Raw genomic sequence first — 17118 nt, 5'->3', positions numbered from 1 at the left:
TCCTCTTTTAGCAGATGATCAAAGCTCGCCACAGCGCCTAGAGGCGATTCAGTTCGCATTGTGCGCTATATAAGTATTTCATTCATTCATTCATTCATTCATCGGATCCCTCCCCCCCTCCGGTGTCACAATTGACACCTTTCAGGGGGGAGGGGGGTGGAGATACCTGTCAAAGACAGGTATTTTCACCCACTTCCGGGCATAGACTCCCGTGGGAGTCTACGCCATTTCCTGCCCTGCCGCGCTGTCTGCTGGGACACACACGGGTCCCAGTGACAGCGTGGAGATTTCCTATTGCGCAGCGCAAGTCGCGCATGCGCAGTAGGGAACCGGGAAGTGAAGCCGATTCGCTTCACTTCCTGATTCCCTCACCTAGAATGGCGGCGGCAGCAGCCGAGGGCCGAGCGATCGATCAGCCTCGGCTGCCGGCATCGCTGGAACCCGGGAAAGGTGAGTGTCCATTTATTAAAAGTCAGCAGCTGTAGTATTTATAGCTGCTGGCTTTTAATATTTTTTTTTAAGGTGGAATCCCTCTTTAAGCTTTGACAATAAAACCTGGAAGCTGATTGGTTTCTATGCACAATTGCACCATATTTTGCACGCTCCAGTTTTAGTAAATCAACCTAACCCTTATTTATTGCTTGGAACAGTTTCAGGAGGGCTGGTTAAGCCAACGTTAGTGAATACAGTGCAGACCTATTTGGCATCTGATTACTTGAGCCCATTTATGCACAGTTAAAATCCCTAAGCCTTGATGAAGGGGTATGTTCATTTGGCCCCTAAAATGCATTAGATTTTTTCTGCTATGAATCAATTTTATCATTAAATAACTTGGACCCTTGGATGTTTGTTTGGCTCTTTCATTGAACTGTAAGCAATAAATCCTTGGCACTTGTCCCAGCTTTTCCTCACCTAATGAGGAGCTCCAGGCTCCTTCATTAAAAAATTAAATTCAGCAGCTACAAATACTGTAGCTCCTGACTTTTAATATTAGGACACTTACCTGTCCATGAATCCAGCGGTGTCTTCACATGGAGTCGATTTTTGAATCGGCTTTTGGGCGCTGCCACCACCACCGCCATCTCCACTAAGGGAAACCGAAGTTCCCTACTGCACATGCGCGAAGCACGCTGTGCTTTGTGAATGGCCTGGCGGTGGAGGAAGGAGGAGGAGCCGGGAAAACTTCCTGCTGACTTTGCCATAGCGAGATCAGTCAGAAGTGGGAGCGGGTACCTGTCAAAACCCCTCCTGACCAAAAGGTGGCAAATGTGGCAGCAGAGGGGTGGGGTGGGAAGAGGCAAATAAGTAGAGCTTCCCCTTTTTGGTGAAAAATGGTGTTTAAAATGTTGTGTCGGGATTTCCAGTTTAAGTAACTTTTTAAGGGCAAAGAGGAAGAAAAAGCATTTTATTTCTGATGGAAAGATTTACATTTTTCAGGTTAATACTGTAAAGAGGCTGAGAATTGCCTTTAACCGGTTACACTGGTTCCTTTTTTAGCCGTTAGCTTTTGTTTTACAATGGTAGATGGGTGAGAAAAAGCCGCTGGGGACTGTTATTTGTGGAGTAATCATTTGATAACAGGAAATCCTTCAATATTTCTTAGCTTCCTTGTAGGAGAAGATGGAAGAGTATATGAAGGTCGTGGTTGGACAACTACTGGAGCTCATGCCAGATCCTATAACAACAAATCCATTGGAATCAGCTTCATAGGATCCTTCACCAGTAAGTGATAGTGGGGGTATTGTAAGAAGACCAAAGTAAGAAGGGGCAAGCTATAACAACTTAAAGGATTTGTATAGGCATGACCCATACTTTCACAAATAGTAAGATAAATTTGCATTCAGTATATCAAATTAATTCAAATTCATATACCTCTAGAAATGTGCAAAAATGTGAAACTGAATGTGGAAATAAATAAATAAAAAACAGTCCACAATTCATATATTTTTATTCATAAAATTTCATCGTCAGTATTCCACCTTGTGACATAAAGTGCTCTAAGACCCCTTTCACACTGGGCGTTTTTCAGGCGCTTTAGCGTTAATAAAAGCGCCTGTAAAGCGCTTGAAAGAAGCCTCATCTGCAGTCCCGATGTGAAAGCTCAAGTGCTTTAAGAGCCCTTTCACAATGGGCGCCGAAAAACGCTCGTAAAGCGCCGCTTAAACTAGCAGCGCTTTACCAGCGTTTTTTGAGCATTATTGGGGCGCTTTTAACCCCTGCTAGTGGCCAAATAAAGGGTTAAAAGCGCCCACAAAACGCTACTGACAATAGCGCTTTTCAGGCGCTTTACAGGCGCTTCCCATTGATTTCAATGGGAAGGGGCGCTTTAGGAGCGTTGTATTCACCGCTCCAAAAGCGCTGCAAAGAAGCTGCTTGCAGGACTTTTTTTGATACCCTGCCAGCGCAGCGCCTCGTGTGAAAGCACTCGGGCTTTTACATTGGGATTGCAGTTGCGGCTTCTTTCAGTCGCTTTTTTTGAAGCTAAAGCGCCTGAAAAACGCTCCAGTGTGAAAGGGATCCCAGTGTGAAAGCAGTTGCAGCTTCTTTCAAGAGCTTTACAGGCGCTTTTTTAAATGCTAAAGCGCCTGAAAAACGCCTTAAAAACGCCCCAGTGTGAAAGGGGTCTCAGTGCCAGTCACTTATGCAAACAAGTGCTTCCTTGCTCCCAGAGATATCCTACATGCAGAGCTTCTTACTGGACCATAAGATCTCAACACAAAGCACAAAGAGGTCTAATAGCATTTAGCTGTAACAAAACAAAAAGTTCCCCTGGCTGGCTCCAGAGATGCTTTAAAATTGTGCACACTCCTGGAATGGCAACTTACTTACTTACTTAAAAATCTCCATAGGGTTACCTGTTTAGAGTTACAGAGGAGGTCTAGTTCTAGAATTATTGCTCTCGCTCTAACAATCGCGGCGATACCTCACATGTTTGAACAGTGTTTACATATGTGAGCGTGACTTACATATGTTTTTGCTGCGTGCAAGCACAGAGGGACAAGGTGCTATAAAAAAAAAAGTCTTATTTATTATACTTTTTATTTTTACACTGTCCCTTTCATTTTTTTTTTTTTTTTTTTTTTTTTTATCATTTTTATTCAAAAAACCCCAGATCTCTCAATTATCTTTATAAGGAAAAAAAGTAAAAATTACATTTTGGCTTTAAGGGGGAAAAAAAATCATCCCTTTAAGCCCAAGAGGTGGAAGTGAAGTCAGACATTGCTACGGTCCTCCAAGGGCATAGTGCTGAGTGGGGGCTATCTTGCCCGCGCCCGGCTATCTGCATAGCCATTGGTGGCGGGATACATCATGATGTCACAGAACAGCTCCACCCGATGCATTCTCCTAAACAGGCATCATCGAAAAATCACATTTTTTTTTAGGTATTAATTTGAGAGATTTATGAATTAAATTAATTTTATTTATTTATTGACCCTATTTATTTAAAGTGATATGCACGCCTGTTTATTTAAGTTTAGTTATGATCTAGAGGGGTAGAGGGCTGTCTGGAGTAAATATGCGTCATGGCTCAGCAGTAATATTCTATTTAACCTTGTTTCTGAAGTAAAAAACAGCTTTAACCACTTTAGCCCCGGAAGGATTTACCCCCTTAATGACCAGACTATTTTTTGCGATATGGCACTGCGTTATTTTAACTGACAATTGCGTGGTCTTTGCGATGCTGTGCCCAAATAAAATGTATGTCCTTTTTTCCCACAAATAGAGCTTTCTTTTGGTGGTATTTGATTACCTCTGCGTTTTTTTTTTTTTTTTTTTTTTTTTGCTATAAACAAAAAAAGACAGACAATTTTGAAAAAAGAAACCTACCCAATAAAAAAAAATAAAAAATCGAATTTCTTCATACATTTAGGCCAGTACTCTGCTACATATTTTTGGCAAAACAAAAAAACAATAAGTATATATTGATTGGTTTGCGCAATATTTATAGCGTCTAAAAAATAGGAGATTGATTTATGGCTTATTTATTTATTTATTTTTGCTAGTAATGGCGGTGATCAGCGATTTTTAGCGGGACTGTGACATTGCAGCGGACAGATTGGACACCTAGCTGACATTTTTGACAGTTTTTTGGGGGGAACGAGTGACATTGTTAAAGTGATCAGTGCTAAAAATATACACTGACATTGTACTAATGACAAGGGCAGGGAATGGGTTAACAGTGGTGATCAAAGGGTTAAATGTGTTCCCTAATTCCCATAGACACACTCCTAAACCTTTTGGACAGCCTTCCCAGTAGAGTTGAAGCTGTTATAGCTGCAAATGATGGGCCAACTTAATATTGAACCACTACGGACTAAGCCCTTGTACACACGGTCGGAGAATCCGTCGGAATGTGTCCTATCGGACTGTGTTGTCGGATAATCCGACTCTGTGTGGTATGCATCGGACTGATTGCGTCGGAATATCCGTCGGACCTAATTTTCCAACTTGTTGGGAATATTTTCCGACCAACTGGTTCGTTTGGACATACTCCGATCATGTGTAGAGAATTTTGATCGGACAAAGTGCCACGCATGCTCAGATCAAATTCCTACATCAAAGCTATTGGCTAATAGCTTGAACGTAGTCCCATTGTAACGAAATTACGTCATCACGTTCTGAATGATCGGATTTTTCGAGAACTTGTGTATGCAACAGTTTCGGACAAGATCCGATGGGCAAAATCCGATGGATTTGGTTGTCGAAATCTCCAACCGTGTGTACAGGGGCTTAGACTGGGATGCTATTAAAGTTCATGTGTGTCTAAAGGCAGGTGTCCCAATACTTATGACAATATAGGGTATATCTCACTAGAGCTGGCCATACACCAGAAGATTTTGATTGTACGAACATTCATACTAACATTCGTATGACAATTCTCAGTAAATTCTGTGACCTAATGAATGTCGTTTGAAATTTCTTCAAAATTTAGTTGAACTTATGCTGTGTACACATGAGCGGAATTTCCGTCCGAAAAAGTTGGGAGCTTCTCATCGGATATTCCGACCGTGATTTTTTCCGTTGAAAATTCATGCCGACCTAGAAAGAGAACATGTTCTAAATTTTTCCCAGCGGAACCAATTTCTATCGGGAAAACCGCTCGTCTGTATGCTATTCCGACGTACCCATGCAAGTACGAGATGTAAGCTGTTGGCTACTGGCTATTGAACTTCCTTTTTCTAGTCCCGTCGTACGTGTTGCACATCACCGCGTTTTTTGACGGTCGGACTTTGGCATGACCGTGTGTATGCGAGACAGCTAGAGTGGAATTCCATGGGAGAAACCTTCAGAGTTTATTCCAGTGGAAAAACTGCCGAAAACGGCATTACTTTACATTTGATTTTGGAACAAATGGACTTTCTTGAATGAAGACCACATTCACTGCTACCAATGAGTCCATTTGAAAAATAAATTCCATCCTGCTTCTTTGAATTTTTTTCATCACCTTGGTCAAAAATTAGTATTGGTTTGACCCCGCTAAAAATCTGATAATCAAAATAAAATAAAATAAAAAAAAAATGTGAAAAAATTCTACTAGTGTATGCCCAACTTTAGATGATTTTTTTTTTTCAGTTGAGTTGGGATGGGATGCAAAGTTCCTCTCAAGATGCAATAGAATACCGTGTATCTCTGGACAACACAAAACATTGCCACAAGTTGTAGAATGGTGCTGCTCAAGATTTCCCCGCACAGATATGAGTACTTATGCTGGGCACCTACATAGCAAAAGGGTCCTCTAGTTGTGTATTTATTATTTCCTCCACCAAATCACCAGGTAAATGTAACCACCCTTCACTACTTTTGTCTCCAAACTGCAGATCGTGCCCCCAACAGTGCCGCCCTGAATGCCGCCAGACAACTTATCGCTTGTGGAGTGCCCAGAAATTTTATCCGAAGCAATTATGTCCTTAAAGGGCACCGAAATGTAAATCCAACGAGCTGCCCAGGAAACAGCCTCTACAAAGTCATTCAAGGGTGGCCTCACTTTAAGGCTTGAGACAAGTCAAGGCAGCCAATTTACCCAAATCGATTTGCTAAGTTTTGGTAGAGAAGATGCGACTAAGAAGATGTATCTGCATATATTTGTGTGCTTTGTATAAGCTTATTGACTTTCAGCTTTCATCAATGATTTCTCCTCCTCTGCTCTACCATGAAGAAGGTGTTGAGTGGACATCTGGTCTCCTCTTGTCCGTACCAGCGTTCTGTTTATGACAATAGGGCTTTGACCATGTGTGCTCAATTAGAAAACCATTAATGGGAAGTATCTAGAACCAATGGCGGCTGGTGCCCAAATTATTTTTTTGGGGGGGGGCACACAGGAGAGGACAGCGGCGAACACCCAAGATGCTTTGTATAAGCTTATTGACTTTCAGCTTTCATCAATGATTTCTCCTCCTCTGCTCTACTATGGAGAAGGTGTTGACTGGACGCCTGGTCTCCTCTTGTCCACTCCAGGGTTCTGTTTATGGCAATAGGGCTTTGACCATGTGTGCTCAATTAGAAAACCATTAATGGGAAGTATCTAGAACCAATGGCAGCTGGTGCCCAAAATTTTTTTTTGGGGGGGGGGGGCACACAGGAGAGGACAGCGGCGAACACCCAAGATCACCCTCCCCCCCCCCCCATGGGAGACGGACGGTGACGATTCACTGTGAATGTGCCTTACCTTATGAAGGCAGAGCCAGGGCCGCTCTGACCGATTCTCTGGTGAGCACACACAGAGACATTCTCCTCCTGGCCACACAGGAACAGGAAGTGTGTCCTGAGATACGACTGGTCAGGGAGTCCTGAGACTCCCTGGCCAATCAGGGAGTCCTGATTGGTCAGGAGGAGAATGCGGAAGACATTTAGCTATTGTCACACAAGTGGGTGTGGTCTGCCACCCGCGCCCTCTCTTTTTTGAAGCCAATTAGAGCCTCAGGCTCTAATCACATGCTTAAAACAAAAACAAAAAACCACTGAAATCCATGTCCGGATGTCTGAATGGGGGGTAGGGTTACCACATTTTCTTCAAATCAAACCCGAACACTTTAGTGGTGCACAGCATTTTTTTTTTTTAATAGTATAAACTATACATATATTTTGCTATTAAATAACATTTCTAATCATGTGACATTAATAACAAGAGTTCCCCTTTACATCAGCGTCTACAGAGTTCTCTTTTTACATCTGAACTTGCAAGGGGGGACTCTGCAGACTTTGATGTAAGGGAGAACTCTGGAAACTCTAAGGAATGCTCTGGGAACCCTGATTTAAGGGGGAACACTGAGAACACTGATGTACGGAGAGGACTCTGCTGTAAGCGGTAACACTGTGGCCTATTTTGTAAAGGGGAACTCTTCTTTACTCTGAAGTAAGGGGTGCTCTGAGAACCCTGATTTACCTTAGTGTACTCACTCAGAGGCAGGAGAGAGGAAGGGGGAGACTTCAGTCATAGACAGGGATGGATGGTGCTCGCTCATCCTTTGGCAGTCGGCACGTCTCATCCAGATGTATCTGAGGCTGCTGGACTTCAAATTTATGGCCGAGATGGGGGAGTGCTGATGACATTCTAATTCTGCAATACGCACTGCTTTTACAAGCAAATAAAAATATGTCACAAATCAGTTGTGTTTCGTAATCTCTTTTTAGTGTTGTGGCAATTTAAATGATGTTGCATATCAATACTCTACACTTACAAAACTGTAAAAATAATTATGAAAGACCTGCACCAGAAGAGACTCAACTGTCACTTTGTAACCATTTTTTTAAAATCCCATGAGGAGAGCACAATGTTAGATTGGTTGTGAACCTCAGCCATGAAATGTGAAAAAAGCATATCCCTCTATAGTGTGTACTTGTCTCATTCCAGAGCACTAAGTGTAATTTCTGTCTGCTGCTTCTGTAGCATCCTCTAGTGCAGGGTGTCTCCAAACTACGGCCCTCCAGTTCAGGAACTACAATTCCCATCATGCCTAGTCATGTCTGTGAATGTCAGAGTTTTTCAATGTATCATGGGACGTGTAGTTCCGCAACAGCTGGAGGTCTGCCATCCTTCCCTCCCTCCAAAAAGTGAAAAGCATATTGCAGCTGCTGACTTTTAACATTAGGACACTTGCCTGTCCAGGAGGCCAGCGTTGTCTGCACCGCAGTTGGTGTTTCCATCAGCTTTCAGGTGCTGCCACTGCTATTGTGAAACGCACTGTGCTTTCTTACTGGCCTGGCAGCGGGAGATGGAGAAGGGGGGAGGAGGGAGCCAGACATCTGACAAACCTCGCCGTGGCAAAAGTGGAGACAGGGTACCTGTGAAAACCAGGTATCTGCTCCCCTGAAAGGTGCCAAATGTGCCACCGAAGAGGGGGGGGGGGGGGAGAGACAAATGAGCAGAAATTTCACTTTTGGGTGGCACTCCACTTTAAGTTCAGGTAAATTTATTTGACTCACAGTAAGTATGAGTCTGGAATCTGGGTCAAGGGTTTATTGCAGGTCAGGCTGAATGACTCATACAGGCTCTGGTGCCTCTCCCTGGTTCTGGAAGTTTGAAGAAATTTCAAGAAGTTAGTGGGCGAAGGTCAGAGGGTTGATCTGCAGGGGATCTTGGCCAATCCTTAGGCAGTGGGCCTAGTATGGTGTCTGAGCCAGCCCTTAAATATGGATGAGTCATGCAAGCATGGGCATCTGGCGGAAGATGGAGTGCTGAGTAGACAGTCGGTGGCCTAGGTGGGATCTCCAATGTCTACTGAAGTCCTCCAGGCTGGGCTTGGGCTGACTTAAGGGGATCCATTCAGCAAAGCAGTTTGATTTGGAATCAGCACACCCAAGGACATTCAAGGGGAGAGACTGCCACATGTAGCAAGCCTATTTCCAAGAGAGACCGAGAGCTACAGGATCTTTTGTACAGAGGAAGTTGTACCCTATTGTTTTTCTTGATTCAAGTTGGGAATCTCATGAATTCCTTCAGTTGTCACCCCTTAGGGCCGGTTCACACTGCAGGCGAGGCGAGGCGACTCCGACTTGCCTCGCCGCGACCTGCCGCGACCTCAGCGGCAACTTGCAGATGACTTCTGTATAGAAGTCAATGCAAGTCGCCCCGAGGCCGCCCAAAAGTAGTACAGGAACCTTTTTTCTGAGTCGGAGCAACTCGAGTCGCTCCTCTCAGAACGGTTCCATTGTACAGAACGGGGGCGACTTGCGAGAGCGAGGCGAGGCGAGTCGTGTCGCCTCGCATCGCCCGCTGTGTGAACCGGCTCTAATAAAACATAAAGCAAAGCCAAGGGACTGATTTTGTGTGTCTGGATGCAAGAAGAGGATGCAGGAATGAGGGAGCCAGGTACCAGCAGCTCCTGCTGCGGTAATGCAACACTTTTGTTTCTCTCCTACCTGCATGAGTCATTTCTGATAAGTTTTCCTGACACCAAGAGAAAAAAAGGTGATGGTGTAGGACCTTAGCTCTGTTGCTTTGTTTTGTGTGAATGGGGAGGATGAGCTCTGCGGAGTGTAACCTCAGATCTCCGCCCCCCTTTTTTCTGACAGCTCAGACAAGCTTTACAAATACTAGACTTTAAATGGCTGTAGAAAAGAGAAGACTAGAGATAAACAGGCACACCTTATGTAGGATAATTTGTTTAAAATCTGTGTAGCGCATAAGGCCAGTCACTTCACTGGGTATATGTAAGGGTTTACAATCACTTTAGTACAGATCTATGTGGTCACTGTTGCTTCACAGTCCATTCAAGTTCTTAAAGTGATTGTAAAGCTTCATTTTTTTTCTTTTACTTAAATAACAAACATGTCATACTTACCTCCTCTGTGCAAGGGCAGCCCCAATCCTCCTTTTCTGGGCTCCCCCCATGGCGTTCCGGGCTCCTCCTCTTCTCAAGTGCCCCCACAGAGAGCTGCATTCAATGGGTACACTCATGCAGGCGTGCTCCTGAGTCCTGCTGCTGCATCCATTGACACAGACAGCAGGACTCGGCCCTGCCCCCGGCTCCCGTGTCACTAGATTTGATCGACAGCAGTGGGAGCCAATGGCTCCTGCTGCTATCAATCCATCCAATGAGGACCCGAGACACCAGCTGCAGCTGCTGCGCTCATCCCTGCCACTGGAACTATCAGGTTCAGGTAAGAAAAAGGGGGGGGGGGGTCTCAGTAAGGAATGGGAATGAGACCTGGATAAAACTCTCAATACATCACAGAGACAGCACATACTCAGGTTTATGTACAAATCCTCTATTTGTACTAAAATGCAGGAAACCAACTTCAAGATCCTTACTAGATGGTACAGAACACCAGTGAGATTGAAAAAAGATTCCCTGACACCTCTGATCAGTGTTGGAGATACCAGGAATAAAGGGGCACCATATAATACGTTTTCTGGTCCTGCCCCAAATTAGAAAATCACACACCAGGGAAGATATACAAAATAATCTATTATTCGCCACCTCCTTGAGGCCGCTAAGGCATGCATCCCTCTTAAGTGGAAGTCGCCCCAACCCCCGACAATAGGGATGTGGATACGCAAAGTAAGGGAAATTAGTAAAATGGAAGACTTGGTTCTTTCGGCAAGACACCAACAGGAACGATACTCCAAGACCTGGTTGCTATGGAGCGTATTCCTTTTCTCGGACGAGTGGAAGACCCTCTTTGACGGCGACTTGATGGCGACTTCAATGACAACAATTACCCTTTTAATTAATGGCTCCTCTGTGCTCGCCCTTACACTCCCCCGCATTCATCGAGTTCACACTAGATACGTCTCCACACACCCACAAAAATGGTATAGGAGACAGTCAGGGACTGAAGGTATGGTACAGGAGACAGTCAGGGACTGAAGGTATGGTACAAGAGACAGTCAGATTCTGCAGGCATGGTAGAGTAGACAGTCAGAGACTGCAGGCATGGTACAGGAGACAGCCAGAGACTGCAGACATGGTACAGGAGACAGTCAGATTCTGCAGGCATGGTAAAGGAGACAGTCAGAGACTGCAGGCATGGTACAGGAGACAGTCAGGGACTGAAGGCATGGTACAGGAGGCAGCCAGGGACTGCAGGCATCGTGCAGCAAGGAAACAGGGTAAGGCACTGTCCGGAGGGGGGGAGGAGGCGGGGAAGGCACTGCCTGGAGGGCAGGAGGAGGAGGGGAGCAGGAGGCGGTACGTTCCCAAGCGACGTCACTTCCGGTATCGGTTTCTGGTATCGGAGCATTTTCGCGAGTACCGATACTCGCGAAAATGGCTAGTATCGGTGCCGCTACTGATACCAGTATCAGTGCATCCCTAAAATAAAGTTATAAAATCATTTAGGACTGGTCCGGGACCCTAACTGGAGCAGCATGAATAGACAGCCTATCAGTTTGTCCTTCAGATGCTGTAAATTGTCTCAAAAAATGGTATATACTTGCGATGCTGTATTATGCAACTGACTGTATGTATCCAGATACTTGTACCCGACCACGCTCTTGGAATAAATAAAATAATTGTAAAAAAAAAAGATAAAGGGGTACTGCAGCACAAACGGCTTTCCACCTTAATGCATAGAATGTGTACCATGGCAGCAATGGCATCCTCCACATTTCCCCAGTACAGATTTTCTTAAAGAGGCACTGTCACTGTGCCAATTCAGGGACCTACCCCAAACCACTGATACTCAATTATCCAGTACTGCCCTCACTTCCAATGCAATCAACACCAAAATGCCTAGTGCTGGCTGGTGTTAGAGAGCGGTGACATCATTTATTAAGTCATGTGACTGATGGTGAGTCAGGACTAGCCTGCCATACCCATGTCCCAATGGAGATGAACCCATGCTTCCTTATACTAGGAAATGCATCGGAAAAGGCAGGGGTTTGGGGGAGGTACCCAACACAAATACTATTACTTTGCCAAAATATTGTGCCACTTGCTCATATCTCAAATTGGCTGGATGGCAGATACTATTATGCCCTGTACACACGGTAGGACATTCCAACCACAAAATTCGTCAGATTTTTTCAGTCGGATTTTGTCCGAAACTTGTCTTGCATACACACGGTCGCACAAAGTTGACGGAAAATCCGATCGTTCTGAAACAGGTGACGTCAAACACGTACGTCGGGACTTTAAACGGGCCAGTAGGCAATAGCTTTCGTCTCTTAGTTTATTCTGAGCATGCATGGAACTTTGTCCGTCAAAATTGTCTACACACGATCGGAATTTATGCGATCGGATTTTGTTGTCGGAAAATTTTAGATCCTGCTCTCAAACTTTGTGTGTTGGAAATTCCGATGGAAAAAGTCCGATAAAGCCCACACACGATCGGATTTTCTGACAACATAATCCGATCTGACTTTTTCCATTGGAATTTCCGACCGTGTGTACAGGGCATTATTGTTAAATATTGGATCACTTAGGCCGCGTACACACGGGCGGACTGTCTTCCCAACTTAGTCCACCGAAACACATTTCAGCGGACAGTCCGCTGGTGTGTGGGCTTCAGCGGACTTTTTCAGCGGACAGTCTGGCAGACTAAGGCCGCGTACACACGGGCGGATTATCTGCCCAACTTAGTCCACTGAAACGTGTTTCAGCGGACAATCCGCTCGTGTGTGGGCTTCAGCGGACTTTTTCAGCGGACAGTCCGATGGACTTTGTCTTTCGGAATTTCCGTAATTTTGTCCGCTGAAACTTGGTTTTGTCCGTCCAAACTTGGTTTCAGCGGACAGTCCGCTCGTGTGTAGGCAAGTTGGACGGACTAAGTATGGTGCATGCTCAGAAAGGGTTTACACGGCCGAAGGTTGCATTGCAGTGTATTGGACGTCGTTTTTCTAGTCCTGTCGTACGTGCTGTACACGTCATCGTGCACGTTTTCAGCGGACTGTCTGTTCATCGTGTGTAGTCAAGTCCGTTCATTCAAAAGTTGGACTTGACCACACACGATGAACAGACAGTCCGCTGAAAACGTGCGCGATGACGTGTACAGCACGTATGACGGGACTAGAAAAACGACGTCCAATACACTGCAATGCAACCTTCGGCCGTGTAAACCCTTTCTGAGCATGCGCCATACTTAGTCCGTCCAACTTGCCTACACACGAGCGGACTATCCGCTGAAACCAAGTTTGGACGGACAAAACCAAGTTTCAGCGGACAAAATTACGGAAATTCCGAAAGACAAAGTCCGTCGGACTGTCCGCTGAAAAAGTCCGCTGAAGCCCACATACGAGCGGATTGTCCGCTGAAACACGGTTCAGCGGACTAAGTTGGGCAGACAATCCGCCCGTGTGTACGTGGCCTTAGTCTTTCGGAATGTTGGAAAGACTGTCCGTCGGACTCGCATTTCAGCGGACAGTCCGCCCGTGTGTGTGCCAGTCCGCCCTACTTTTGAAATGAGCGGACTTTTCCCGCCCGGAGAAAAGTCCGCTCATTTCGAGCGGGTATCCAGGTAGGCGGGGCCCGCGAAGGAGACGTCGCTGGCCCCGCCGCCTGGTATGGACTTAAAGGGGAACCCCAACGCCAAAAAAAATTGGCGTGGGGCTCCCCCCCAAGTCTACAACAGACCCTTGTCCGAGCACGCTACCCGGCCGGCCAGGAAAGGGGGGCGAGCGAGCGCCCCCCACCTCCTGAGCCGTACCAGGCCGCGTGCCCTCAACAAAGCACCTTGTCCCCATGTTGATGAGGACAAGGGCCTCTTCCCGACAACCCTGGCCGTTGGTTGTCGGGGTCTGCGGGCGGGGGGCTTATCGGAATCCGGGAGCCCCCTTTAATAAGGGGGCCCCCGGATACCGGCCCCCCACCCTATGTGAATGAGTATGGGGTACAATGTACCCCTACCCATTCACCTGTGAAAAAATGTACAAAAAAAACACAACACAGGGTTAATATATTTTATTGCACAGCTCCGGGGGTCTTCCGTCTTCGGGGGTCTTCTCGCCGGACTCCTCCGCTATCTTCTTGTAGCTCTTTTACTAGCGGAGGAGTCCGGCTTTCTTTCTCCCCGCCGGCCTCTTCTCCCGACTTCGGGGGTCTTGTCCCCCTCTTCGGTTCTTCTGCCGGGCCACCGCGCCTTCTTATAGCTCTTTTACAGGCGGTGGCCCGGTCTTCTGTCGCCGCCGTCGCCGCCTTCCGTTCTTCTTCTTCTTCTTCTTCTTCTTCTTCTTCTCCAGGAGATGTTGCCTCGACGATCTCTCCGGCCGGAATGCCAGAGCCGCGCTGCGCGGCCACTTATATAGGGACAATGGGGCAGTGTCACATGGGTTGGTGTCACATGGTGACCCCGCCCCCTTACGATGTCATAGTCCCCATGTGACCAGCCCATGTGACATAAACCATGTGACACCGCCCCATTGTCACTATATAAGTGGCCGCGCAGCGCGGCTCTGGCATTCCGGCCGGAGAGATCGTCGAGGCAACATCTCCTGGAGAAGAAGAAGAACGGAAGGCGACGGCGGTGACGGTGGCGACGGCGGCGACAGAAGACCGGGCCACCGCCTGTAAAAGAGCTATAAGAAGGCGCGGTGGCCCGGCAGAAGAACCGAAGAGGGGGACAAGACCCCCGAAGTCGGAAGAAGAGGCTGGCGGCGAGGAAGAAAGCCGGACTCCTCCGCTAGCAAAAGAGCTACAAGAAGATAGCGGAGGAGTCCGGCAAGAAGACCCCCGAAGACGGAAGACCCCCGGAGCTGTGCAATAAAATATTTTAACCCTGTGTTGTGTTTTTTTTGTACTTTTTTTTCACAGGTGAATGGGTAGGGGTACATTGTACCCCATACTCATTCACATATGGTGGGTTGCCGGTATCCGGGGGCCCCCTTATTAAAGTGGGCTCCCGGATTCCGATAAGCCCCCCGCCCGCAGACCCCGACAACCAACGGCCAGGGTTGTCGGGAAGAGGCCCTTGTCCTCATCAACATGGCACCCCCCATGTTGAGGGCACGTGGCCTGGTACGGCTCAGGAGGGGGGGGGCGCTCGCTCGCCCCCCTTTCCTGGCCGGCCGGGTAGCGTGCTCGGACAAGGGTCTGTTGTGGACTTGGGGGGAACCCCACGCCGATTTTTTTCGGCGTTGGGGGTTCCCCTTTAAGTCCATACCAGGCGTCGGGGCCCGCGACATCTCCGTCGCGGGCCCCGCCTACCTGGATACCCGCTCGAAATGAGCGGACTTTTCTCCGGGCGGGAAAAGTCCGCTCATTTCAAAAGTACGGCGGACTGGCACACACGGGCTGAAATACGAGTCCAGCGGACAGTATTTCCAACATTCCGAAATACTTAGTCCGCCAGACTGTCCGCTGAAAAAGTCCGCTGAAGCCCACACACGAGCGGACTGTCCGCTGAAATGTGTTTCGGCGGACTAAGTTGGGCAGACAGTCCGCCCGTGTGTACGCGGCCTTAGTTTATTCTGAGCATGCATGGAACTTTGTCCGTCAAAATTGTCTACACACGATCGGAATTTATGCGATCGGATTTTGTTGTCGGAAAATTTTAGATCCTGCTCTCAAACTTTGTGTGTTGGAAATTCCGATGGAAAAAGTCCGATAGAGCCCACACACGATCGGATTTTCTGACAACATAATCCGATCTGACTTTTTCCATTGGAATTTCCGACCGTGTGTACAGGGCATTACTGTTAAATATTGGATCACTTAAGCAAATCTCAAGTTGGCTGAATGGCAAATATCAGCGAGGGTACCTTTAAGCCTCGTTCACACCTGAGCGATTTTCAGCTTGTAGCTCTAATATTCTCAACAAAAAAAATCGAATTTATTTCAATGCCCTTTGGTTCACATCTGAGTATTTTGTTGCCTGTAGCAAAACGCTTGTCGCTCAAAAAAGTATATGAGCTTCTTTTAGACAGATTGGTGCCATAGACTTCAATGGGAATGCCTGAAAATGCTCATCATGAGCATTTTAAGAGTGTTTTGTTGCATGTTTTTTGGCAAAATAGAAACTCTCCACCCCTATTTCCATTCCCCTAGTGCTTTCTATTGGCTAAAATAAAAAAAATGTAGGTGCCACTCAGGTAAAGAGGTAAAGTCCAACTAGGCCACTGTGAGTGCAGGCAGGGCCAGGTAGCTCATCCTAGCTCCAAGCTGCAGCAATATCAAAGGAAAAAGTCCATTGCCATCCCCCTGATTGCGCTCCAAGAGGCGGAGCAAAATGTATTGGGGGTGTGGCCTGGTTGGAGTCAGGGCTGAGGCTGCCATTCATTTCACTTCATGCACATAGGTTTACTTCATGATGTGCAGCTTATGGACCTTTTCCTTTGACATTGCTAAAATAAAAACACCTGAAGCTTGAATTCATGTGTAAAATGCTGGTTATACGCTTCTAAAACGCTCATGTACACTGGCAGGACTCTTAAAACAAAATGCCTGAAAATTACTCTCCTCGGGTGTGAATGGGGCCTTATGAGCCATAGGATGGTGGGCAGTGATGGCTGGTGGTATATTTTTTTAGGCGGGGGGGCACCACCCCCCCCCCCAGTCGGTCAGGTCACTCATGCCTCCTGCCACTCTCCCCCTCCCCCGGTTGGTTGTCCCTGCACTTACCCCATCTACAGTAAGTCATGCGCAGCACTCCTCCGGGCAGTGGGTGGCAGCTTTCCTTGCATTTTCTCCTCCCCTGAAAACATGCTGTGCGTCTCCTCCCTCCTCTCCTGCTCCTAGGCGGCCAATCGGATCGTCTCTCCGTTTCAGCCAATCAGGTGACGCGTTCTAGGACCTTCTTCCTGATTGGCCTTAAGCACGTGATTACAGCCAGAGGCTCTAATTGGTTTAAAAAGTAAATATTTACTATTGTCACACAAATGGGTGTGCTCGGGGCGCAGTACTCTACACCCTGAGCCCAATTTTTTTAAACCAATTAGAGCCTCTAGCTGTAATCATGTGCTTAAAAAAAAAGAAAACATTGGAATCTATGCGTCCATCGTCCTATCCATTGGAGCCCCGCAAAATAAAAAACACCTGAAGCTTGAATTCATGTGTAAAATGCTGGTTATACGCTTCTAAAACGCTCATGTACACTGGCAGGACTCTTAAAACAAAATGCCTGAAAATTACTCTCCTCGGGTGTGAATGGGGCCTTATGAGCCATAGGATGGTGGGCAGTGATGGCTGGTGGTATATTTTTTTAGGCGGGGGGCACCACCCCCCCCCCCAGTCGGTCAGGTCA

General features: G+C 46.8%; 1 protein-coding gene across 1 annotated transcript in view; it reads left to right on the top strand.

Moving 5' to 3' along the window:
- The window catches only part of LOC143987871 (peptidoglycan recognition protein 3-like), an 87524-nt gene that overhangs the window by 26954 nt on the left and 43452 nt on the right, over positions 1-17118 (top strand). Inside the window, exons 4-5 of the mRNA XM_077487023.1 lie at positions 1604-1722; positions 5820-5996. Of these exons, the coding sequence (XP_077343149.1) occupies positions 1604-1722; positions 5820-5996 (296 nt within the window). The remainder of the gene's footprint in view (positions 1-1603; positions 1723-5819; positions 5997-17118) is intronic.

Source organism: Lithobates pipiens, unplaced genomic scaffold, assembly GCF_037356315.1.
Source record: "Lithobates pipiens isolate NorthernLeopardFrog02 unplaced genomic scaffold, aLitPip1_a1.2 Scaffold_1, whole genome shotgun sequence".
Taxonomy (NCBI): domain Eukaryota; kingdom Metazoa; phylum Chordata; class Amphibia; order Anura; family Ranidae; genus Lithobates; species Lithobates pipiens.
This window is presented reverse-complemented; position numbering and strand designations above follow the sequence as displayed.